The sequence below is a fragment of the Indicator indicator genome, chromosome 19 (assembly GCF_027791375.1).
Source record: "Indicator indicator isolate 239-I01 chromosome 19, UM_Iind_1.1, whole genome shotgun sequence".
NCBI lineage: Eukaryota > Metazoa > Chordata > Aves > Piciformes > Indicatoridae > Indicator > Indicator indicator.
In genome coordinates, this window is record NC_072028.1 from 1494784 (window position 1) to 1521803 (window position 27020).

General features: G+C 44.0%; 1 protein-coding gene across 1 annotated transcript; it reads left to right on the forward strand.

Moving 5' to 3' along the window:
- On the forward strand, positions 1-25310 carry CMTM4 (CKLF like MARVEL transmembrane domain containing 4). Its single transcript, XM_054389807.1, has 4 exons — positions 1-186; positions 17985-18161; positions 23689-23787; positions 25088-25310. The coding sequence occupies exons 1-4, from the start codon at positions 1-3 to the stop codon at positions 25259-25261; spliced, it is 636 nt and encodes a 211-aa protein (XP_054245782.1). The 3' UTR covers positions 25262-25310.
- Positions 25311-27020: the final 1710 nt, after the last annotated feature.

Consider the following 27020-nt stretch of genomic DNA (forward strand, 5'->3'; position numbering starts at 1 on the left):
ATGAGGAACGGCGATGACCTGGAGGGCTTCGACGGCGAGGCGTCCAGCACCTCCATGATCTCGGGGGCCAGCAGTCCCTATCAGCCCACCACGGAGCCCGTCAGCCAGCGCCGCGGGTTGGGCGGCCTCCGCTGCGACCTGGACTACCTGCGGGGCACCTTCGGCAGGATCAAGCTGGCTGAGGTGGTAGGTACCGCCGGCGGGGAGCGGGCCCGCGGCCGCCTGCGCTTGGGAGAGTCTCCCCGGTGGGCTCCTTCCCCGTACGGGTGTGGGCGGGGAGCGGTCGAAGGCGCTCCCGCCCCGCCGGCCGGGCGGCGAGGTGCGTACCTGCGGGCGCGGCGCCTGGCGACGGCCCAGCCGTCCTCCATTTCAGGCAGCCGGGGGGCCCAGGGCTGTGTCAGCCCGGCGCGGGAGCCGGAGGCTCGGTTCGGCCCGGCAGCTGCTGCCCCGGCTCCCGCCGTTCTGCCCCGCTGCCGTCTCGGGTGGCGGGAGGCGCGTGCCGGCTCGCGCCCGTCACGTAGTGTGACTTCGCCGTGCAGCGGGAAACGGCCCGGCGGAGCCCTCCGTGAGGGAGGCGTGCGGGGGTGTCCAGCTCTGCCGGTTGACTCCAGGGAAGGGTTTTACCTCAGTGTGCGTGCCACGGCCTGCCTATGTCCTTAGATCGCAGTGGTAGCAAAACTCCATCGCTCCAGGCTTCGTCTAGGTTAAAAACCCCAAATGCAGCTTCTCGGCACATCAGTGTTCAGTTTAAATCCTCGATGCGCGTAGCTGTGGCGGAGTGGCCGTGGACAGGCGACTGGGGCTGGAGGCAGGCACCGTCCTTGAGCAGGTGACAGCGGGCCTGGGTGCCACCCGCGGGGCCTGGTGGGTCTGTGGTGGGTCCGATGGCCCCTGGTGAGGGCCGCAGTGTAGGGGGGAAGCTACCTGAAGTGTCCAGGTGAGGAGCTGCAGGCGCGGGTTGTCCCTAGGGCCACCGCGCAAGAGCCTGCAAAGGACTTTGCCTGTTTCCCCTTAGTAGGCTGAGGTACTCCTAAGGGCACAGAGTAAGAGAACGATAACCTTGGGAAAGTAACCCCCAAACAAAACACAACCAGCCCATGTTTTTATGATCTGAAATAAAGTATAAGCTGTGTTTGTTCACGTGCAGCTAAACTGTTTAGTTTGATGGCTCTTTGCGAGTTCCAGAGCACCACAGCAGCTAAAAGTGCAGGAACACACGAGGGGTTTGTGTTGTGTTGATGATACTGTTTGTGTGATCTGCTTTCCGAGTCACTTGGATATTAATGGCTTTTTAAATCAACAAGTGTATTTTTCACCTAAAAGTCGGTGTTTTAGGAAAATGGCAGCAAACCTGGAAGATTTATGTTGTTTCTTACAGGCTGCTACAAATTATTTCCCATTAAAATGGGTGAGTTCTTTGAGGACTGTGATGACAGAAAAGTTTTAATAATTCATTCATAGAACTGCAGTGTTTCAAAACCACTGCTGATTACTATAAGACTAAGCTTGCACATGCTGGTTTCATGTCAAATACATTCAAAGGATCCTAGATTCAACAGCCATACAAGTTTAGAGAGGACTGCAGTCATGAATCTATGATTATTTTTTACCAATACCTAATAAAAAAATCCAGGATTTGCAAGGGTGATTTGTTTTCTTCTCTTCAGTGTAGAACAGAACCTGGTCTGCAAGTGGTAACAACGAGTGTGTTACCTGAGTAGTCTAACAAGGAGTAGATGCATTTGCATTGTGTGCTCTCAGGATTAGAGCCAAAGAATCTGTCATCACTGAGCAGCATCTACCTTCTCTGAGCTGTTGAAAGCTGCCTGTGTGGCAGAAATCTTGGGGTGGCGTTGCCTCGTATGCTGAAATAATCTGCCCTCAGGATTTTTGTTTCTGTTCCTGCTGCTGATTCTTTCTGTAGTATTCTAATAACTGTGTCAGGGCACGCAAAAAGCTTGTCGTTCAGGTGAGTGATTACTGATCACCAGTAAGCAAATCCTTTGTTATTAAACTCTGGTTTGCTTGGAACAAATTCCAAGGTTATGTGGAAAACACCTGATTTTTTTTAGTCTTGTAGAGAAAGGTGGAGGGGAAGCCCACACTGCTGGAGTCACAGATGAGGGAACCGTTGTGTTTGTTGAGCAAAGAGGTCACACAGAATCACAGAATGCAGCAGGTTGGAAGGGACCCTCAAAGGTCATCTTGTCCAGCACCCCTGCAGTGAGCTCCCCTTCAACTAGATCAGGTTGCTCAGGGCCCCATCAAGTTTGACCTTGAATGTCTGCAGGGATGTGGTCTCAACCACATCTCTGGGCAACCTGTTCCAGCTTCCAGGTCATCATTAGGAAGGCAAATAAGTATCCTCAGGGGAGCTGGCTTTTGAATGAGAGTGAGCTGAGCACGTGGTTCCTGCAGAGAGTATGAATCCAGTGGGTCAGAAGTTCACAAGAAAAATGGTTGGCTAGTATGGGATGGAAGCCTATGGACCATCTGGACATGTTTGGTTTCTGCACAATTGTGCTCTAAAGCTCTAACTCATAGTAATGAGAAGTTTTTAGTGGAGAAAGGAGGAGAATGAGAAAAAAACAAACTAACTTGTTCCTTTAGTATTTGTAGGGTCTGGAGAAACAGGTTGTCTTCTCAGGAGTGGCTGAGGGAACTGGGGTTGTTCGGCCTGGAGACAAGGAGGCTGAGGGGAGACCTTCTCACTCTCTACAACTCCCTGAAAGGAGGTTAGAGCCAGGTAGGGGTTGGTCTCTTCTCCCAGGTACAAAGTGCTGGGATGAGAGGAAAAGGCCTCAGGTTCCACCAGGGGAGGTTTAGGTTGGAAGTTAGGAGAAACCTTAAAGGGTTCTCAACCACAGGAACAGGCTTCTCAGGGAGGTGGTTGAGTCACCCCCCATCCTTGGAGATGTGTAAAAGGTAGAGATATGCTGAGGGACATGGTTTAGCCCCCAGACTTGGGAGAGATAGAGTGGTTGGCCTGGATGAGCTTAAAGGTCTCATGCAACTGAAACAATTCTGTGACTCTATGACTTGTAGAGCAGACTGTGGAATTTTGCAAACTGATGGAAAACTGAGTAGTTTTGGAAAAGAAAGGAAAGAGAGAGAGCACAATCCACAGTGCACTTCATTTACTTATTTGCCAAGTATAATTATTTTAATTATAATGCTTAGTAATGCCTTCCTAAATTCCTGGAGCAACCAAAATGTATCCAAGTGCACATGACAGAACTCTAGCTCTTGAAAACGAGGTGGAGCTCCACACAGGAAAACCTAAAGAAAAAACAAGAAAAAGACAAGTTTTGGTTAAGATAAAAGGTCTCTAAATATATTTCAGTGGGGAAAAAAAAAGGCTACAGGAAAGATCACAATATGTGTACTTCTGAATTTGTCTTAAAATACACACCTGATTGGCAGGCAAAATTATCAGCTGCAGACAAACAGTGCTGGTTTCTCTAATCTGCAGCTCAAGGCTGATGGTGCTGAGGATGAGGGCTAACTGTTGAGCCTTGTGGCTGGAGTGGCTCTTCTGCCAAATTTCCATTTTTGGAAGAAAGCAGAAAGAACAGGGCATGGAGAAATAAAAACAACCCCAAGTGACTGCAAACAGGTGATTGTAGGGCTGTTCTGTTGTACATTTGTCTTTATCAATTCAAAACATTGTTAGAGGAGTTGTTACAAGCTAGACAACAGTCTGGCATTTTAGGCATATGGAGTAATTTCAGTGCTGCTGGAGGGGAGAAGAGTTTTAACTCCTGTTTATTAGTATTTCAGGAGAATGCACCCTACGCTGTCCTTTAAGGAGGCACTGACATGCTAGGCTATGATAATGATTCATGTATAGTTGTGCAGCCTGGCTTTGAGTCTCATTTTGGCTTCCTTTCCCTTGACTCCCAGGAAAGGTTGGACAACATTACGGTTGTGTTGTTAATTTTAAAGTGGGTGTGCAAACCAAGAAAAGTGTTGGACCTGATGGAGTGGGTCCAGAGGAGGCCATGAGGGTAACTGGGGGGCTGTAACACCTCTCCTAAAAGGATGGGCTGAGGGAGCTGGGATTGTTCAGCCTGGAGAAGGCTCCAGGGAGAATTAATAGCAGCCTGCCAGTACCTGAAGGGGGCTACAAGAAGGCTGCAGAGGGACTTTGTGCAAAGGCCTGCAGTGACAGGATGAGGGGCAGTGGTTTGGAATGAGAGCAGAGCAGATTTAGATTGGATGTGAGCAAGTTGGATGGAAGAAGTCCTGCACCATGAGGGTGGTGGAACACTGGAACAGGTTGCCCAGGATGGTGGTTGTGTCCCCATCCCTGGAGATATTCAAGGTCAGTCTCAGCCAGGCTCTGAAAAACCTGATCTGGTGGAGTATGTCCATGCTGATTGCAGGAGGGTTGGACTGGATGACCTTTGGAGGTGTCTTCCAACCCAAACCTTTCTATGGCTCTGTATTGAAGGTGAAGCTGCACAGTTTTGTAGTGCATACATCTGCCTGCTAATGGTCAGCAGTATTGAATATGAAGAATAGTGAGAAAGCAATAAAAAGGACCCATGTGGAACAGCTTAGTGTTGAAGCCATTTTCCTCTTTTTGAAGGTTTTATTGCTAGGTAGGTGAGCTTTTCAGAAAGTAGCTTTTGCCTGTGTTTCATTGCTCTGTTGCAGGAGTTGCCTGCCTGTTTATTTGCATCTGTGAGGAAACATCTGCTCTAAGTGCTGCTGGAGCTGTAAGCCTCAGTTAAAGAAGTTTGAAGGAAGGTGGTGGGTGTTGGACCATATCAGCAAAGGAGTGTTCAGGGCTACTGGTCTGGCTGAGATATACCTGCTGGAGGGTTGTCAGGCAGGTGGGAAACGAGCAGTGAAGGGAAGTGCATGAGGTAGAAGGAAGGGTCTGCTATGGTGCTCTCACGTTGAGTTCTGTGCCTTGTTTTAAACTGAGTGTTCAAAATTGAAATGGGAGTCAGGAGAAGCCAGCACTCTTGTGTACTTACCAGTGAAAATGCTTTGCCTTTGGGGAGGTTGAAATCTAGGTGGAAATTATTTTAGCTGACTTGCCAGCACTTGGATGGAGCAGTACCTTGCCAGGCAGCAGATGTGAGAGATGAGATAGCTGTCCCTAGAGACCAGAGCAGAAAGGCTCTTTAGAGTTTATTTTCATTGCTCTCTGGCATGGTTTAATGTTGCTCATGCTTTTGGGGGCTGTAGTATCTCCCATGGAGGTTATTGTACAATACTCAAATAGCCCTGGAGCATTTCCCTGTGGACATCCTCGAATGATTTGTTGCATTTTAGTACTTTCCCCCATTCCCTTGAATTTCACGAGGAGAGTTTCTCCTTTTCTGAGTGTGCTTGCTAAATAAAGGTGTTGGCTGTGTGAGGAACCCCATAGCCAAGAGACAGACAGCTTAGCAGGCACCACATCTTTGCTGGAAATTCTTTCACTCTATGAGGTTTGTCTGGGGGGTTTTGCCTCTCATTTTTCTCTTCAGTTTTATTAAATGCATTATTATTTTTCCTTGATTGTTGTAATTTTGCACCTTCAAGGATCTTACTACTGTTAATGTTGAGTGTAGAGACATATTTCCCCTTGAAACTCCCATGGTGAATCATGGCTGCTTGTTATCTGCTTCATGGTTTCTTTGGGAACTGAAGCTTCAGGTAGGCTGTTACCAGGCCACCAGGTGAGTTATGAGGAAACTAGGCAGGATCCTATTGGGGCCTCTGTAGTTCGCACTGGGATCCTGGCAGATAATTGATTTAAAGTAACATATATCACCTTTAACAGTTGGGGCAATTGATGGTGAAAAATTGTGCCTGAGCAGTTGTAGTGATGTGTGCAGTAGGTAGGAATGGAGGAGGAAGCTCCTAGAACAACCTTCTGCTGTGTCAGAAAACCCTTCTCACACACCAGCTTAAGCAAGAACAGCATTTGTGGTGGTTGGTGATGGCCTCTGTGGCTCAGACAGCCCTAGGCTTTCTTTTCTTCATATGTCTGTTCCAAATGCTACAAAAGTCCATCAGAGACTGCTGTTAAAGCAGATAATGCTTTTGCTTGGGAGGTCTCTGAGCTGGAAGTCACTGATGAGTGTACTGGGAAGTATCAGTGAATGCTGGCTCGTCTGGTTCTCTATAGCATATGCTATTGCCTGTCAGTGCAGGCAAGATCTTGAGCTAGATGAAATCCAGTGGGAATAGCAGTTCATATGTTCATAATTTTCAGAATGCAAAGTTCCATCTTCATTGGGGGAGAGTAGCTTAATGTTGGGAAAAATTGTTCTGTGGCTTTACTGTCACTCTGCGTTTCCAGATCCGTGGATTGGTTAAGGCCAGGACTACAGGCAAATTCTTTGCTATCAGGATCTATTGCAATGAAGAAAACAAAACTCAAACAGCCTTGTAATACAAGCCTGTGTGGGGAGTAAGACTGCTGAGAATTCTCATTGTTAATTATGTTAGAAAATTAGAGTAATATCATTCATGTTCCGTGGAGTAAGTTAATTGCTTGCTATTAGGATCTGGTTGGGGAAACTATTATGAGATGTTCAGTAATCTCATACTTAATTTCACTGCCTTCAGCTCAGCATCTCATTCTGGTCACTTCTGGGAGCAGGATTAGAGGCCCTTCTCAAGCTCCCACCCCAGTCTGGCATATCTAACCCTTCTACAGATTCACAGATTGCATTGGGGTGGAAGGGACTCTCAAAGATCATCTTGTCCAAACCCCCTGCAGTCAGCAGGGACACCTCCAACTAGATCAGGCTACACTGAGTCTGAATATCTCTGGGGATGGGGCCTCAACCACACCCCTAGGCAGCCTCTTCCAGTGTTTCCCTGCCCTCTCTCCCTGGCTGTCTCTGCAGCACCCCTGTGCATCTGCCCCCGATGTGCTGTGCTCATGGGTGGTCAGAACAGGGAGCTGGCAGCTTTACAGGCAGTTTGCCTTCTGTGAGTGATAGGAGTTACCAGTTGGCCACCAAATGCCATGTGAATAAATTAAGATTCTTTCACATCAGCTGCTGTGAAGTTTGGGGTTATGTAAGTGGGGTGTTAACTAAGCTACAGAAAATCAGACTGTGTCTAACAGAGACCAGCAGATTGTTCTCTTCATGGTAAGGTCATTCAGTGGTTTCTGAGAAGCAGAGCACAGCAGGAGACATGTGAGCCTTCTAAGGCAGCTTCAGTGTCACAGGCACCCTGTACCTGATGTTTTTTTTTCCGTGAGTGATAGTTCCACCTTAGAGTCAGCTTTTGTTCCCTTGGGTTGCACTTTGAGGTATGGAAACCTTCCTCCTCTCTGGTATGGACTTAATTCTGGCAGATTGGCAGCCGTATGTCCTTGTGTTAGCATTTCTCCTCTGTCCCTGCTCAGTCTGCCTTCACCTTGCTGCCAAAGGCAAGGCAGAATTGATTTGCATTCTGCTTGTAAGAGGGGCTCTCTGCGCCTGGGCTCCTCCTTGCACCATCGCTGCCTGAAGGAATTGTTTCTCAGGAGGTACAATCTGAGCACTGGGTAACCTTTCAAGTGTGTCATGCTGGGCTGTATGGAGACATGTCACTTTGGAAGTCTCTCTCCTATTGCACCCTAGGACTGCATCAGTAATTTGTAGACATTCTGTGATTACCTTCTCTTCCATCTTCTATTTTGTAATTCCCAAACAGGTGTGAGTTGGTGTGAGAAATCCTTGTCACCTTTTGTGATTGAACTTTGATTCTCAGTGGTGTTTTCAGCTGCTTGTTCAGAAGATGCATGAATTGTCACAGTGAATACTGGTGGTCTGTGGTGTTTGGTCTTGCCAAAAGCCTGTCAGAACATGCTGTTGAAAGGATCAAGTTTGTAATGCACAAATATGCTTAGAAACCCTTTTTTTAGGTGAGCTGTGGCCCTTCAGTGTCTCTGAAACTTGATCTCTTTTTGGAAAGATTTCTCTTGAAAGCTGCAGATCTGTGTTGCCACTTGGGGGATATTTTTATACTGACATTTACCATAGAGGGAAGAGTGGTGAGAACTGGTTCAGCTTTCCTTTTTGTTATCTCTGTGTGCAGCTAAAGGAGAGGCTGTGGCTGTCTTCCCACAGGAAGGTGCGTGGGTCTTGGTCTCTCTCATGGTGTCTCTTCACTGCTGTCTGGCCACGGGCTGGTGTCCTCATGTTAGCGAGTTCCAAATACCTGTTAAATATTTCTCTCTAGGATGGTGGGTTGTTTAAAATTCTGCTTTCAGCAGGAATTTCTATGCTCTGTAATCAGTATGCTCTATTAGTTTTCCTCCAGTTATGAACCAGTGCCGTAGTGATGGCTACACTGCACTAGTTGTAGGTGCTGCAGTAAGAAATGCAGTTCTAGTGGTATGGTTTGAAAAGCTACCTTCTTGTATTGACATCTCTTTTTGTTAATGAGCCTCCCTAGTGATTAATTGTAATCAGGAGATCAGAAAACAAGGAGGAGGACTGTTCATGAAATAGGTGGCTGTGGCCTTTCAGGGCATAGTTTAATGGCCATGGTGGTGTTAGGCTGATGGTTGAACTTGATCTTAGAGAGGTTTTTTCCAACCAGAACAGTTCTGTGATTCTGTGCCTAGCAATGGTAGAGGTGCTGCTTTCCTTGCACCATGAGCAGTCCAGGAAGAATCTGTTCTTTCTGATGCAAGGAAATGCATTGCTTTGGCAAATCAACTTTCACACCTTTTGATAGTTGTCATCTTGTGCTCAAAATTGTCAGAAATATGTGCCTTGATTGTAGGCCTCAACAAATCTGTGTGCAAGGAGCACTAGTTGCACCATGAACAGGCACCTTAACAGTGGGTCAGCTGTTGTTACTTTGTGATGGTAGTTGTTGCTACTTCTAAATTGGAGCTGAATTGAATAAAAAAAAAAGCACTCTGACTTTTAATAAAAATCAATTACCTAATTCTCATCTGATTTGTATAGTCAGGTGCTTCCAAAACATCCAGGTCATGTTTAGATTTCTCTGGAACTTGTGTCAGAGACTTTTCAGAATATGGGAAGCTCCATAACACCAACCTGATATGGAATAGATGTAAGAACATAAAACCATGAGTAGAAGAAAAATGAGTCAAAAATGTTACTGACTATGGGCAAAGAGGTCTTAGAGCTGGTGCAGCACTCTCCCATGCTATGTACAACAGCATGCACCAAGCGATGCATTCCTTGCCGGGACAGGTCTCAGGCATGGTTATTTAGTAGATGTCCAGGGTGAAACCTGTACTCGTGCTCTGGTGCATTAGTGGAGCTACATCATCATGCCTGAAAGGTAGCTTCAGGGAAGCAGAGTCATTTTTAATGTTTTAGTATCACTGTGTGAAAATTAAACTGAGAACTAGAACCCTGAGTATCACATTTTTGACTTGAACTGTACTGAGGGCTTTGGCAGTTCATACCTTAGCTTGGATCTGACGTGTTTTCACCAAAACAAGTGTTTCCAGCGTTGCCTGCACCTCACCTTGTTTCAATGTGTCATTTGATATTCAGGTGCTGATGCTTGAAAAACCTCTTGTTCATGATACTGCTATCAATTTTCTTTAGCTTGTATGTACGTGCAGGAAATGTTCAGCTTGCAGTTGAGCTGAACTTGTTTGTTACAGCTGCCTTCATCACAGTATGGCTAAAGCACAGTATCTGCGTAGGGCCAGTCCCAGGCACAAATCCAGGCTGGGTGCAGAGTGGGTTGAGAGTAGCTCTGAAGAAGGAGACTTGGGGGTGTTGGTTGATGAGAGGCTCCCCATGAGCCAGCCGTGCCCTCATACAGCCCAGAAGGTAGCTGTGTGCTGGGCTGCATCCACAGGCGTGTGACCAGCAGGGCAAGAGAGGGGATTCTGCCCTTTTACTCTGCTGAGACCCCACCTCCAATACTGCTTCCAGTTGTGGTGTCCCCAGCATAAGAAGGACATGAGAAAATGGTTTGAAGCTGAGGGAGAGTAGGTTTAGTCTGGATCTCAGCAAGAAGTTCTTTAGTACGAGAGTGGTGAGACCAGAGTAGGTTGCCCAGGGAGGTTGTGGATATCTCCTCCCTGGGGGTCTTCAAGGCCAGGTTGGATGAGGCCTTGAGCAATGAGTGGAGAGTCATACCTGCCCATGGTGGGAGAGTCGGAGTAGCTGATCTCTGAAGTCCCTTCCAACGTGAGCCATTCCATGGTTCTCTGTTCAGGGTGTTCAGCTGATGGTGGCAGTTTAGTGAGAACCACCACTGAGAAGCAAAGGCCCTGCTGCCAGAGTCTTGGGGCTTTTGTGTTGTTAACAGCATTTTATAGCCCTCTGTTCACAGCCTGCCAAGTTTGTTTGCAGTCCTCAGGCAGAGCTGTTCCTGAGTTATAAAATCCTGAGTAGGTGGCTTTGCAGTGATGCAATGGAAGCTTGTGGGCTATTTTCAGTTGGAGTTGCAGTACTACTGTACAATGCTTCTGAGACAGCCCAAACAGCAAGGCATGAAGGCTTCGTACATTCCCCAGTACAGCTGCAGTGCTCTTTAATGTGCTGGCCTCCATCTCTGCTTTTAATGCTCTGTTTTACCAGGACATCTAGACTCTTTTTGCCTTTTAAGGCATGGCATCTGAAGGGGCCCTTCAGACTGCAATCTTGGGAACGTTGGGATTGCGAGGACATTTTGCACCATTTCCTTAAAATAAAAACAAACCCCAAAAACCTTTTTAATGGATTCCCTAGGACTACTTTAAGTCCTTGATTGTTTTCTCATTAAAATTCCTTTCTTGTTTTAGTATTTGTGGGATGTTTGATGTTTACTCATAATTGGGATTAGTTGGGGTTTGGAAGGTTGTAGACTGATTCTGATAGTCTTAAAAAAGAACTTTCACTTTTAAAAATAGCCTGACAGGCTAGTTAAACAGGAGGCTGCACAGAGCAGATACTTGACAAGTTTTATGAGTATGCTTTTACTTCTGAAACCAAACTTTTTCCTATATTTTGTTAAATTTACAGTACTGTGCTTCAGTGTTGTTTTGACTAGCCAGGTGTGACACAGGTTGGCCTATAGAATGTGAAAGTGAACACAAAGCCAGGTCAAAAGTGAATATTCAGGAGGTGAATAGAGAATTCTTATAATTGAAGCAGTGGCCAATTATCTTTTTACTTTAAGACTCGTACAAACACAGCCTCGGAAACTTGCTCTGTTTGGGCAGAGAGCCCCTGTGTATGTGCCATACAGAGCTCATGTGCAATATAGGGTAGCTGTGTTGAGCCATTTTTGTTTAAATAGCAAAGACAGGGGGAGTGAGGAGATCTTACAGCTTGACTTACTAGGAGGTAATAGGAAATGGGCTGGAGAGGATGCTGTATCCTTCTGGAAGTTTGGCTGTGGGAAGTTGGACAATGTACAGAATGGTGCCACTTCTGGATGTGTTCTCTTGAGCATCCTGCAGAGTTATTACACTAATAAATGCCAGTACAAAACTAGTGACTTCTTCTGACACTAGTAAATTATCTTTAAGATAAACAAGAGTTCCCAGTGGTTTTTAAGGAAGCTAGGTTGCATCTTCCCTGTCCTTGATGACTGAAAGTAACTAAACTTTCTTGAACCCAGCTGTTAAACTAGTTTGGGTTTTTCCCCTGCAATCAGCTCTTACTCTACGTTACAGTTGTAGTAAAGTCTGCGTGCGTAGGACTAGCAGTAAATGAAACTAATGGAAAAATATTTCTTTCCTCCCTACTCCCACCCCTCTGCCCCCACTATGTGCAGCTGGCAGTGGCTCAGGAAGATGCAGAGGATGTGTATACAAAATGTAGTGCAGCACTGAAGAAATGCCTGCTGTTTTTCTGACCTAGATTTCCTTACAACAGCTTAGAGCGTGCTATGCAAATCCTACTTGGATTGGGATAAAATGGAACTCCAAGAAACGTAGCTGAGTAGTTTCACTGTTTAAGAATTTCCACTCTTCACTTATGTGCATGATTCCATTGTGGTTTTTACCAGCACTCCAGAGTGCTGTTCTGAATCCTGTTGTGGAGGTGTGGCAGTGGTTAGTCTGCAGGAGTTGCCTTTGCTTTGTGAGGTGCCCCTCTGCTCCTTCCGTGTACGCATGGGTGTGCAGAGCCTTGGTCAAGTAGGTGTTGAGAAAATGTTCCTGCCTGACCTTTGTGAGTTGCAGCTGCTTCTGAGGAACCTGCCATGTCTTGTAGCAGGCAGTAGGGCTGGAGAAACGGGCTTGTGGTGATTGGGAATTGGAGGGAGAGAGAGATGGCTGTGGAAAGAGCTGCTTACAGATGTCTGTCAGAAGTAGTGACACAGTGAATGGAAAAATTAAGCCTCAGATGTTGGGATATGGTGAAAAGGCAGGAGAAAACCCTGCCTCCTCTAATTTACTGGTTTATGTCCGCTCACTGAAGCCATTGGCACAATTCAGTCTTCTATAGATACACAACAAGCCTTTCCATTTCTGAGTGGTTCAATTCACTGGGTTGCACAGCAATTAAGTGATTAATCCAGCCTGTAAATGGCGAAGTTAGACATTTATAACTCGGCGTGCTGGGATCTTGCTCGTTATTGACTTGTAGAACCTGTTGCTTATGAAAATACTTTGAATTATGATACACATGAATGGTAATTCCCGGGGACTGGGAGCATGGGTTTCTGTGGAAAGAAACTGGGAGGAGGAACTGGTTACTTTTTGCGTGTTTTGTTTGCCTTTGGTTAAAGTGTGGCTGTCTCTGATCTTCAGATGATGAAGTTGCTACAGAACTATATTGATGGGTATTTGTTTATGGGAGAGGTGCCATGTTACACTCCTTTTTCATTGCATCTGGAAGATGTTTGAATCTCATTCAGGTTCCTGTGAGCAAATGGCATGTGCCTGAAAGATACCTCCTTGCAATGTGCCTTGGCTTCAGATTCTGCTCAGTAGTTTTTGGTCATCTGCTTGGGTAAAACCTGAAACACATGCAAATCAGAGTAGTTGGTTGGTTTGTTTTTTATGGTTTGTTTTGATTTTTGTTTTGTTAGGAAGATGATTCTGTTTTGGTTAGGTGTGAGTAAATAAACTCTGCAGAGTCTGGCATGAGCCACACGGGAATTGTGCAAACCAGGGCTTCACAACTGTCTGCATGTTCAGTTGCTACTTCAAATGCTAAAATGGGTTTACTTTGAGGACAGTATAAATGTAACATGAAAAACAATCTTTAATTATTTAGGAGTAACAGGAAGAAGTAGGTTTGGTTTTGTGTTGTGTTTTTTTTTTTTTTCTTTTTGTAAAAAGCCCAAACTGTAAATTATTTCTGTAGTGTAAAATACTATTTGTTTAATGACATTTGATCTGGAATTGGTTTTGCATTTATCTAGCAGATGAGAATGTTTGTTGTATAGGTGTGTCCAAGCAGTAAGCAAAACACTCTGCTAATGCACATCTAGCAGGAAATAGGGCACTGCTTCATGTCTGCAGTTTTTTTCTATTGTAGATCCTCTGATTAAATTCACTTTTAAAATTGATGCCTTTCAATTTTAGCCAATTGAGAAACTCTTCTGTTCAGTTTAGTTCAGTCCAGTTAAGTACTTTTTTTTTTTTTTTTTTTATTTAGGAATAAGTGTTGGTTTTGCTCTTCTTTGTTCCAAAGCAGCTATCATTCTGCTGTTAACTAAGTGTTGAGTACTCTGGTTTTAAATATGACCCTTTCTCATAATATGCTGTCAGAATGTGTCTGACCTCAGAAATATGCTCTGTAGTTAGAACTGATCTTTATGCCTAAGTGGAGAAAGGGAAGTCAGCAGTAGCTGAATCTTTCAAGGATTACTGAAAACTGCTGGAGGTGGCAAAAGATCAGCTGATGTAGTGAAGATGTAACAATATTTAATGCACTGAAGTCTTGCCACATTACAGCCCAAAGGGAACTAAGAAATAACGAAAACACAAGGATTGCAGCTACATGGAAAACTCCAGAGGTGCAGTGAAGAGCTGAAGTTGAAGTATTCTGCTGTAATTTCTATCCTCACCACCAAACCCAAATCCAGGTTGAATTCAGAGGGCTGGTTGAGTTCTAGTTTTACTCAGTGTTGTATTTTTGTGCCATTAGAGCACAACTTTGTTTATCCAGGGTGCTGAATCGCTGGTGCTTCTCAAACTTCCCCCTCTGGTGAGTGTTGCTTTCCTCAGTTTTCTGGCCTGGGAGAAAAGTTCATTTGTGATTGAAGACTCCTTGCAGTCATTACCAGAGTTAATAACACATTTCTTCCAGCCTTAAGGATGCAGACTAAGAACAGGAGGGAAATCAGTCATTCTTCTGCTTAGGGTAAAAGATGGTTTCCTGCTGGAGAAGCAGCACTGTGTTTAAGCCATATGATCCCAAATATTCCTGTCTGTGCCAGCTGTTTCAGATGTGGGAAATGCATGTGCTTTGCAAGGAATGAGACCTACTTGGTTTCATACATTAAGTTGGGACTGCTAGGCCAACTAAATGAGAACAATAAATCTAGATGTTAATTCAAGAAAGTTTATGATGTCTTCAGAAACTCCAAGTAGTGTAAAAGCTATTTATTTCTTCTGTATTTGTGTGTGTGTGTGTGTATTCTGCTGTACCATTAATTTAAACAGTCTGGATGTAAGAATATCTTGGTAGTATGACATTCTTCCTAAAATTCTGTGGGTATTTTTCAGGCAGGAAAAATGCTGACCATGTTGTGGTTTTTTTGGGAATCATCTGTAATTATGTCATTTAACCACACAATAAGGCTTTCTGTGGTAACATTTTAGATAAACAGGAAACCCTGTTTTTTTTCTCTTTTCACTTTGTTTTCATTGCAGAACTGTCTTCTTTATTTTTAGTGCAGTCGTTTGATTATTTTCCTCAAAAAAAAAAAAAACCCACACCATCTTCTGACAGGAAAAGGGCACCATTAGGAAGCTCCTCAAAAGCTCTTTCAGCACTGTTGCCTGTGGTGGCACATTGTCTCCGTTTTGGGGGCATTCAGGGGTTTGATGTAAGTGTAAATGATTTACATAGCCCTCAGGCAGATGATTTCTTCATCAAGGGCCCTTCTCCAGGGGAATCTACAGGAAAGTTGAGATGGATACAGCGGTGGCAGGAGGCAAACGTGGCTGAATTAAAGGACATTGGATCCTAGTCTGGAGGCTCTCTTTTAGGACTTAAATGGCCCCAAATTGTGGTCACTTCATCCCCTTCCAGCCAGGGGCTGCTGCTTCTCTCTGAATGGAGCTTTTATATGGGGGTTCAGTGCTGTTCAATAGCAGTGGAGCAGCCTGGTTCTCTGTTGCTCTGAAGTTTATGAATTCTGAACTTTGGAGTATATAAAAAACATGTGATGGTGAGAGCTCATTGTTCCAAGTGCCTCTTCACTACCTAATTTATTTCTAAATGCTCCATGCAAGAAACTCTTTCATCATTTTTGAGCACTGACTGCTAAGATGGGTGCATTTAGCTTTGAAGAAGCAATGCTGCCTGGTGTGGAGAAGAATCAGGGTAAGATTTTGATCAGCAAAACAGACTTGAGATGCCAAGAACCAATTCACAGATTCACAGAATGGTTTGGGTTGGAAGGAACCTTGAAGATCATCTAGTTCCCACCCCTCTGGCATGGTCAGGGACACCTCCCAGTAGTCAGTTGTCCAGTGCAGTGATTGTTGTGTCAGAGTTTTTGGCTCCTTCAGCCTAATGTTGGTTACACAAGTCGCAGCTGTCCATATTGTTAGCAAATGAACCTAATAATGTTTGGGCTTGTACTAGAGTGGTGCAGAATTGCTGCTTTTAAAAGAACAACTATTTTACAAGTGTCAAATTTCAAATATTGTGGCAGGAGCGATGGAGGCTTTATTGGAACATCTGAAAATGAAAGTTTTGCCAGCTGACATTTAGTAGTAATGCTTGATCCAGCTTGAAATGGCTAAGATTTGAAGTTTTTTTTTTTTAAGAGCTTTACTTTTATTTAAGAAAATTGTGTTTGATGCTATCTGCAGTTATGAGGCTTGTGTTCAGAGAAAAGGTGAACTTCATTACATGAGAAGTTCACAGTGAGCCAGCAGTGTGTCCTGGGCTGCAGCAAGAGGAGTGTGGCCAACAGTGTGAGAGTGGGGTCTAGTTGAGAGGGGGTCTAGACTTAAGTCTAGTTGAGAGGCACCCTGCCCATAGTGGGGAGGTGGGAGCAGATGATCTCTAAGGTCTCTTCCAACCAGAGCCATTCTAGGATTCTGTGAATTCAAAAGACATCTTGGTAGAGTTAACACAAAAGCAGGCTTTGTGAAACTTCATCCTTAAAAATCTGTCAAATAGACAAAACTAAAATACACAAACACTACACATCAGTGTTAGCTCCCACTTAATGCCATCAGCTAGCACTGATTAGCTGCCTCAAATACACAGCTCAGATATGCAGGTCTGAATTTCAAACTGATTCTTTTTTGAGTGGTAAAAAATAAAGGTTGCATGGATGAGTTTAGTTTTGTTTGGGTTTTTGCTTGGTTAAGTTTTAAGTTCTCCATGGCAGACAAGGAAGGCTTTTTTTGCTTTGGTTTTCAAGACAACAACCTTCCTTCTCTCCCACCCCCTTACATTTTTTAGAAATAAATCACTTTTATTTTTTTGCTGTGATGCAAAATTGTAATGACGTTGTAGCAAGACACTTCAATTTGAGGATGAAGAAACTGGGGAGGTAGCTTCCCCAGAGTTAAATATTCCATCATTTGAAGGGCTTGCACAAGCAGAACTTAAAAGATTGACAGAAGCCACAACACAAATGAATTCTGCTAAACCTTTCTTGGTCAGTTTCAGTAATGATTTGCAGATACACTTTTTATGCTTCACCTATTACTTTGTCTTTGCCTCCTACTACAAACCCAGCAAAATGAAGAACCAGGATTTTAAAAGAAGTGACCACTTTTGTCACTAACATCAGCAGTAATTTTAAGTAAAGGACTCGTCCAACCTGGCCTTAAGTACTCCCAGGGAGGAGGCATCCACAACCTTTCTGGGCAGCCTATTCCAGAGTCTTACCACCCTCAGTACTGAAGAACTTCTTCCTCAGCTCCATTCTAACCCTGCTCTCCCTCAGCTCAAACCATTCCCCCTTGTCCTGTATCTAGACACCCTCCTGAAAAGTCCCTCTGCAGCCTTCTTTTAGGATCCCTTCAGCTATTGGAAGGCAGTCCTAAGGTCCCCCCAGAGTCTTCTCTTTTCCAGTCTGAACATCCCTAGCTTCTTCAGCCTGTCCTCACAGCAGAGGTTCTCTAGCCCTTGGATCATCTTTGTGGCCTCCTCTGGACTCACTCCAACAGCTCTGTGTCCTCCTTGTGCTGGGGACACTGGAACTTGGAGGCATTATTGGAGTTGGGGTCTCAGCAGAGTAAAGGGGCAGAATCACCATGATCAACCATTAGTTTGCAGCACCAGGAGTGGTTTCCTTCACCTGTAGGCTGCTTGGCTTGTTCTAAGGGAATGCTAAAATATGTCTTTATATGAAATATAGTACCCTGATGATAAAACCCCATGAAAATGCAGGCTTTTGTGCAGACTGATAAAGATTCTATTCTGTTTTGAATTGATGTAGAGCTCACAGTGGTGATTTTCAAAGAACAGCTTCATTGGAATGTCTTTCCCAGTCACACTACATTGATGCTGTGGTAGTGAGCTTGAGGTCGGCCCAACAGACACATGCGTTCCATCTGCAAGCTTTGGAATAGCAGAGCAGGAGTGAAAAATGAACTGAACTGTTTGAGGTGCTGTTTTGCATATGAAGTCAGTGGCCTGTAGGGCTTCCATGCCTTTCTGGGTGTCTTAGGCATTCTGATGTCAGGCTCCTATAATTCTGGTAAAATACAGGTTGTTGGACAGGAGATAGCCAGAAAGTCTTGCATTCATTTGCTTTTGTTTTTGCTCCTTAGACAGTGCCCTGTTCTAAACCAAAATCACACATTCCTGAGTGTAAACCGATCGTGTTCCCAATGGAAATTTCAGGAATACTTGTGGCTACTTTCAAACTGTGGAAATCTATTTATATTTTTTTCCACTTGTTTTTCTTCCTAGGTTTTGGCACTGATTGCATTCATCTGCATAGAGACCATCATGGAATGCTCCCCTTGCGAAGGCCTTTATTTCTTTGAGTTTGTGAGCTGCAGTGCATTGGTGGTGACTGGAGTTCTGTTGCTTATGTTCAGTCTAAATCTTCACACAAGAATACCACAGATCAACTGGAATCTAACTGTAAGTTCAGAGCAATCCTCACTCTCTTCAAGTAACTGCAAATCTGCTTTTAAATCTGCTCTTTGAACTTTGCTTTCTGCCATTGCTTAAGATGAAGTGTGAGTGTTCTTTATGCTAAGTAAAGGAGACGTTTTACTTAGATTTATTTCGAATGCTAACAGCAGAATGAGCTTTGAAATGTAGCAGGATTGAACTGCATTAAATAGAATGAAAATTGTCTTCTGGTAGATTCTCTTTGGAAGGAAAAACTTGCTGCTAATGCCAGCAATTACTGTTTGTGGATGAAGTGGATAAAACTGCAGCCTGTAGTTATTTAACTTTGACAGATGCTGTGTTTACAGTAGCCCCTTGTTCTCTTTCAAGCTTTGGTTTTTTTTTTTCCTGTGTTAGAACAGCCATGGTACATAAATTTTCTTACCCAGATGAATACAATCATGGGGCAGCAGTGTAAAAAGTGATGTGCTTTCTGGGAAGATCAGGTGTTTTGAATTGCTTGCCCCAACTCTTGAGTGTTGACTGGCAGTGCTTAGTGTAGCCTCCAAGAGGAGGGCTTTCAGGAAGGGAACTGCTGGCAGTGCACATTCCTTCTCTACAAGTCTCTGTTTCCGTGCTCTATTGTGAGTTAATCTTTCGGATTGAGTTGCATAAACACAGGTCACAAAATCAACATAAGTCCCTCTAGCAAAAGATCTGTCAGCTTCAAGGACAATGTTTGCATCAACTTTTTGGAGTAGTACAGATACATACGTGCCTGTGTTCTGGTTTGGTTTAGAACGGGACTTTTGTGAGTGTTGTTGGAGACCAGGCTCAGAGGTTTTGAGACTTCTGCATAATTTTTTATTTTCTCTTTGTAATTAAAAAAAAATGTAATATATGAATGTTGCTATTTGAACATTTGTAGTGACTGCTTTTAAGCCTAAATGACTTGTCTAAAATGAGATCGAATATGGAGTTAGAAGATCCCTTGTTCTCTGGGGATGCGTGATTGAACTCTTCCTAGGAATGCTTGGCAGATAGATTAGATGGACTGAGGACTGAGGCAGGTAACTGGGGGTGGGAGAGATACAGGTGGCTTGCAAAACAAAACCCGGTAGAACCACTGGAGTGTTACTAGATTGTCTTGCCTTTGCTCCTTTTGTCTCCATGCTGGTGATGTCACCACTTACCTCTGCGGCAAGCTGCAGAGAGAAGGTAGTCTCTGTGTCTGTTGCCAGTTTGGCTATTCAATGAGCATTGCAGCAGCCTGACAGCTGATACTAGGAATTGAAGACCTTCTTTTCATACCACCAGTTCTTTGCATGCTGGTAGGATGCACAAGAGCATGACAAGTGTGTATGAAGTGCCTCAGTGCCACACAAAACATGTGATGGTTCTGTTGGTGTGATTTGACCAAGACTTTCTTAAGAGGCCACAGAGTGGTATGCATGGTGCTCATGACAGAGCTGAAGTTCTGCCTCTGGAAGAGTCAATTCACTGACTTTGCGTATCCTTGGTTCTGGATGTCTGTACCTTTTGTTCCGCTGTTGACACCCCCCAGTCCCCCGTGGCACACTTCTGCTGCCTGCCAGAGCACTTTGACAATGTATTGAACGTACGTTTAGTGCAGAAGCCTGAAAGCAACTCCCTAGAGGCCTTTCCCCACTAAATAATGCAGGAGATCCCAGTGTGTAACTGGTAGGTCCCTTCAGCCTCTCTGATTTATGGCATGTGAGAAGAATTGCTGCTTTGAGTGCCAGTGGTACTTGTCTGCATGGCACTCTGCTAGAGGCCTCGAGAGAAAAGAGGGTTTACAACTCCAACCGGCTGTAGTGTGGTTTGTTGTGGTTTGGTTGATCTGTGTGCTTGTTGGTTTGTCGTAGGTGGTTTGTGGTTGCAGAGAAGGACTCTCGGGGTGCTGGTGGGTGAGAAGCTGACCAACAGACTTTCTGAAGGCTTTAGGAGGTGGTGACTCCTGCTGATGTACAAATTCGTTAATACATGATTAAAAAAAATACACAAGGCTTTGTAATAGATGTTTCCCTTGTGAGAAGCCTCAAACTTTGCTGTGAGAGGCTGTGTTAGGAGAGGAGGTTGTTACAGCACTTGAAAGACTTCAGAGGTCTTAAATTTAGGAAGAAGTCTTTAAACACAGCGCTCACACACACTTTCCTAGGAAGCATTTGAAATCATTTGCTTTCAGATGATCCTACAGATTAGAAAGTACCAGGCCATCAGCTGCTGTTTTCCAACACAGGATTGCTTCCGTAAGGAACTCTATTGGAATTACTCTTCTTTCTACCACATGTGAATATTGTCTGATGTCCACCCTCCCTGGTTGGAATGACAAAGAGCAGCTAACAGATAGGTAAACTGACTGCATTTGGTGAAAGATGTATTTTTACCCATCTGGGGAAAAGAGGCTTTGTTTGAATCCTAACTAGAGACTTGCCAACAATTTTAACATTTTCTTGAGGTAAACAGGAAAGAAACATGGAGATGGTGAGACAAAACTCGTTGGGAAGAGGCAGGGCTGTAATAGGCAGATGAAAGAAGAGTCACTTGTCTGTGTTGTGCAGCACTAGCAATGTTATGCAAAAATGCAAAAGCTGGGGAACCTGTCAGTGGAAATTTCCATTTCCTTTATACCTCCTAGCTCAAAAGGGAGCCTGTTCTGCGAGGAGCCTAGCAAGTGGCACAGGGGAATGAAGAGCAAACTACAGCAGAGATTCCTGTCTGCCTGATGAGATGCTGCTGTGAAATATTTGTTTTCAGAGTTAGCTAATAACTGTTCGCTATAATTTTGTTTGGCAAAATTATCCTTTTTAAAAAAAAGAAAATAAATTCATCTTTTGCATCTTGTGTGATCTACAGGGAGAGCTTAAGGTATTGCAGCCAAAGTGTGTGCATGACACACTTGTGCAATGCCCCCTGGAAGCAGGGTAGAGGTAAGACAGTACAAAAATATTTGCATTAACTTTGGTGTTCTGGTAAATTTGCACCTGGTTTGACAGGCTCTCTGACAATGCTTCCCGCTGCAGGGTGGAGCCACCCTTGTGCTGCAGGACCTTTTGTTCAGGGCTGACAACTGAGATGACTTGGGCAGAAGGGGAAGTGATGGCATATAGCTGAGAATAGTGGAATTTAAAAGAAACTACTTATTAGAAATTCTTTAGAGTGAGGGTGGGGAGTCATTGGAACAGGTTGCCTAGGGAGGTTGCAGATGCCCCCTCTCTGGAGGTGTTCAAGGCCAGGTTGGATGAAGCCTTGAGCAACCTGGGCAGGTGGGAGGTGTCCCTGCCCGTGGCAGGGAGGTTGGAACTGTATGATCTTCAAGGTCCCTTCCAACCCAACCTGTTCTGTGATTCTATGAACTGAGCACAGCACAAATATTAATCAGTGTTCTGCCAGCTTTATTAGCCTGGAGTTAGTCCCAGGGAAGCAGTGCTACAGGGAGGCAATGTGAGGAGCCAGGTGTCTCTCTTAGAAAACAATGCTAAGTTTTCAGGCAGCACAAGACACAGCCACTGGTTTCGTCATCTGTGCAGGGCTGGGATTTTCTTCACTTGTTGCAGTGATGACATTGTATGCAAGCAACTGATACCGGAATTGGTTGGCAGAAAATGTGGTGTGGTGCCAGAATGAGAAACTGTCTTGTTCCAGCCTTGGCTCTGAAGAGTGTAATTACAAAGCTGTAGTTTGTCAAAGTCCTGCACAGGGCAATCGTTTGTAAATTTATTTTTTTTCCCCTTTTGCTCTGTAAAAACATCTTGGTTTTCTTTGGCTTGCTTGACTGTTGAATGAGAAGTTAAACCATCCTTCACTTCTGTGTTTACTGCTGTCAAAATAGCAATAACTGGTAAGGAGAAAAATGAATATTTTATAAAACAAAATAAAGGGTCAGATTTCCTCTGGGTTGCCGCTCTTCAGGGACAGTTCTGGTGTAGTGCAGCATGGTGGAAATGATGCTTTATTCTGTAAGAAATATATGTGTTAAATACAAGAAATCTTGCATGGTTTGGTATTTCCTGCTGGTAAGGTCTGTTGCTTTGTGACACTGACTGCTGGTCCTGTTTGTGTGCAGCACTGCTCATGGCAAAATCCTGGGGAAAGCAGTGAGGAGCATAAGAGAGAACCAAGGGGGAAACAGGTAGGGGATCTTCAAGGAACCAAAATGAAGTGGAGATTGTGGAAGCATTCACTGAGGAACTTGATTTGCCATTTACAGCAGAGTTGCTGTGTCTAACAGAGCTTGTATTCCAACTCAGAAATAATCAGAAATAAAAATAAAATCACTTGATGTGACCCTGGGCAGCCTGATATGCTTGCAGGTGTCCCTTCTGAGCAGCACAGAACTGCTGAGCTGGTGATGGCATTAGCAAATTCATGTCCTTGGGTACTCTGCTTTGGACTTACAGGACAACTGGTGACTGAACAGAATGACTTGCAAGTCACCAGAAGTCAGTCTTGGATTTGAAATTATTTTGGAAGGGAGCAAGGGAGCAGCAGCAGGCTGGAGAGGATGTGACTGAGTGCATAGATGTTGTTGTGTGTTATGGCTGGCAGCTCTGTGCAGTGTTTTATGGCACAGCACCCTGTCTCATGAGGCTGCTGTCATTTCAGCAGAGATTCCTCTGTGTGATGTGGTTTTTGCTTTGTCTATAAATATAGTAGCAAAATCTTCAGCTAGATCAGGGCCAGATTTGAAATGGTTCATCTTCTTTCAATTTAGTTTATTCTTTTTTTCTTGTCACCACTATTCATTTTCTCTTACGTGGAAAAGAGCTATGTTATTTTAGGGAGTGTCCTTCACTTCTGGGATTCTTGCTGTAGTTCCTTCTGGTTTGCTTGTGCTCTGATTTATTCCCAACCCATTGTGTTTTTGCTGCTGTTGTCTTTCTGCTCCAAGAATATGTACCAAAATTTGGATTAAAACCCTCCATCCATGATGTTACTGTTAGCTGTATGACAGTGTTATTGATGTCATTGCTCTTAGGAGCCAGATAATCTGATCTGTGGATATGAAAGATTGTGTCAGTCTCAGCTTTTTAAGAAACCAGCTTTATTCTATGAATATAAATCAATTATTAATTGCATTAAAAAGTAGGTGCCACTGGGCTGTGGCTGAGCATGTGTTCTAAAGTGTCTGCTTGAAGCATCCATCCGTGCAATAAATATTACAGTATCTATGTATTCTCATAGTTAGGTGGCTGTTAGCCAGAGAAGCAGCACAGGACATGCACTGTTCTGCTGTGAAGCCTCTAAGAATTGGTAGAAAAATTGGTGACTGTTACCTGGGCAGTGCCAGGAGCACTGCTGTGATGTGAAAGAGCAAGGGGTGCCTGCAGTGCTCAACTTGGATATTTAGGTTACTTCAGCTGTGCTTCCTCTAATCAGCTTTGCCTCCTTCTGTGTGAGTGGCAAACTGCACAGGAAGTGGGGCAGTAGTGCTGTGGTTCTTGTTCTGATCACCTTCTGCTTTGTCATTTGTAATAAAGGCAAGCAAAGAATCATTGTTGAGTCATGCTAATGAATTTATTCTTTTTATTAGGATCTGGTCAACACTGGACTCAGCACTTTCTTCTTTTTCATTGCCTCTGTAGTACTTGCTGCTTTAAACCATAAAACTGGAGCAGAAATTGCTGCTGTGGTAAGAATTTAAACTTTATATGTGACTTTGTAAACTTCATACGTGACTCTTCTATTAAGACTGACTTCCCTTGTGTTCATTGAATACTTCTCTTTACTTTGCCATCACAATTTACTTCTGATTTTACAGCTGACTCTAAGGTAATTCTGATTTTTTCAAACTATTGCCATCCTGTTTGAGTTGTCTTAAGGCTTGAGCAAGAACAAACAGAAAAATGACTTGGAGAACACTTCAGAAGCTGAACTTGCCTTGCTCCCTTTCTCTATAGCTACCTTAGATGATATTGCTCTGTATTGCAATCCTATAGAAAAAATAGAGCCAAATATTCACAAGGAATTGGAGCTTTGTGCACATAATTTGCTGAATTCTTGCTCGTTACAGAGTCTAGAAGTATTTCAAGATTTTATATCTACAACAGTCAAGTCAGGCAAATAATTTTGTGCTTGGGTTGGCAACCTTTCTTCTTTCACATCTGGACACTGAAAATCAAAGAATCCTAGAATGGTTTGGGTTGGAAGAGACTATTAAAGATCATCCAGTTTCAGCCCTCCCTGCTATGGGCAGGGACGTGTCCCACTAGCCGAGGTTGCTCAACACCTCATTCAGCCTGGCCTTGAACACCTCCAGGGAGGGGACATCCACAGCCTCCCTGGGCAACCTGTTCCAGTGTCTCCCCACTCTCACTGTCAAGAATTTCTTCCTAATCTCCAGTCTACATCTCCTCTTTGCCAGCTCAAATCCATCCCCCCTCATCCTTATAAAGAAAATCCCTCCTCAGCTTTCTTGTAGCCCACTTCAGGCACTGTAAGGTTGCTATGAGATCTCTCTGGAGCCTTCTCTTCGCCAGGCTGAATGACCCCAGTTCTCTCAGCCTGTCCCCACAGGGTTGTTGCTCCAGAATCCCAGAACTCTTCTGCAGAAGCATAGAGGAAGAACCCCAGATGAGCTCCTTCTGCAAGCTGGGCGTCTGTTGTCGGTGCTTCACTATTGTGTGCACCCTGAGGAATGAGCTGCTGGGTGAAGAGCTGCATTCTTCTCCACAAGAGTTTCTTCCATTGGAGTTACATTGCAGGGTTCATTTGTCATGTTTGTAGACAGAGAACTTTTTCTGCAATCATTGATCTTGGTTGTTCTTGCAGATTCTTTAGCTCCTTGAAGAAGAAAACATCCGTTTTGCAGGCCATGATCATTTGTCAGTGCAAATAAAGGCGAATCCCCTGACTTCTGAGGAATTTATTGTGAAACTGCTATTGTTCTTGTCTCCAACACTGCCTCTGACAGTTCTTTCTGCTTCTTGCAGATCTTTGGTTTCTTGGCAATGGCAGTGTATGCTGTGAACACTTACTTAGCTGTTAAAAAGTGGCGGATGAGCAGCAGGCAGCAAAGCAGTTGCCAGAGCAGTGACTACATCCGAGCTCGGACAGAGTCCCGAGAGGTGGATCACCGCCCCGAGATCCAGCGGCTCGACGCGTGACAGCCACCTCCACATGCAGCTGCAAAGAACTGCTCAGCTCCCTGGTGGAACAAAGGGGTTTGGGTTTTGGTTTTTTCTTTTTTTTCTTTATTTAAAGAAGAAAAGGAAGATCAGATGGTGGTAAAGAATGCAGAGATGCCTTGAGTCTGAAGCTGTTCTCATGTTGTTGGTCAATCGAAAGCAGAATCCCTTTAAGCAGTTCACATATATATACACATATATTATATAGCTTATATAATATATAATATATATGTGGTTTGGAGACTTGGTTTGGCCTAACTGCATGGTACTTTCCTTCCCTCTCCCAAGTGCAAGCTCTTAATGTACCTGTTCTGCCACAAAACGTGTTCTGCCACTCTTTCTTCATCTGTCACAAACACTACGACCAGCACTAAATTGCTTGGTTAATCTAGCAGAGAAATCCACCCAAACCCAATTTAATACAAGTGAAAAGGAAGTGAGGTGCAAATAGCAATAACTAGCCATATCTTGTGACCAACAAGCTCTGTATCCACCCTCATGCAGTGCAGCTTGAGTCACACCTGCAAGATCTCCTGCAGCTTCACTGTTGGTGCATTTCCAGAGTTGAAATGGACAACAATTTCCCATTCTTTGTTTGATGGACGTAGAGCAGAGGTAATTCCCCTAGGGGTTGTTCTGAAATTGCCATATTCAGTTCATGCATTCGCGTGGCCAGACCTGAACTTCGTGTGCAAAGTTAGCATTCACTGAAAGGTCACCAGAGTGTATCCAGTGCAAGGTGGTGGTCATCTGCTGCTGTTGGGACACCTTCTATTTCTCATTCTGCTATGGGAAAATAAATGCATTTGGGAGGCCGGGTGGAGAAAAGGGGCTTGAGGGACACAGTAGGGAAAGAAGGGATTGTCATTTAGTACACTTGCATTCCAGTCATGGCTTTCTTCTTTTATTCTTTTTTTCCTTTCTTTTTTGAAGGTTCAACCTTGATGAGAAGCCTAGGGGTAAGCAAGAACTAGCAAAAAATGATGTGCTTATAAAATGTTTCTAAAGCTGCAATACCTTGATTCATGTAAGAAAAATATTTTTCTTTTTGGAAAGTTGGTTGTTTCTTCTAAAATTAGAACTATTGGTTGTAGGTAAAACTGATCTTTAATTTTTTTTTTTAATTGGGTGTTTTGGCAATTATCCCCCCCCCAGTATTTTAGCTAACTGCAGTTTTCTCCTTTTAATTGTACTTCCACTGAAGAGAATAATATTTTTTTTTACTTCTGCAGTAATCAGATTATACCATAATGTAGTTGAGACGTCCATTAATATTTGTTTTGGGGGTTTGATTGGTTTTTATGTGTGGAATCCATTCTTTGGCTTGCATCTTACATGAAGAATGTGTATGGGAGTAGATCTCTAGTGCTGAATTCCTTTCTGGTGTCAGCTGATGAAATCTTTGCAGCTAGCAGAACTTTGCCCAATGAATGCCTGGATTTATCTCACCTTTGGCCACACTGTGTTGTACTCTGGGTGGATGAAAGCAGTTAACTGATGGCAACAGCTTGCAGACAGGTCACTTTTAAACAAGTTTTAAACTAACAAAAGATCAATAGAGGTGCCTGGGATAATAGTGATAGGTGTGAACCTAATGCTGCAACACTGGAATCAAGCACCAGAATTCTTTTGATGTGTGAAAAAAGCGACAAAAGTGATGTCTCTTCATTTTCAGTTAACTGATGTCTACAGTGCATTCCACCTTAGTGGCTAAGAGATTACAATTCAGAGAGAGCTC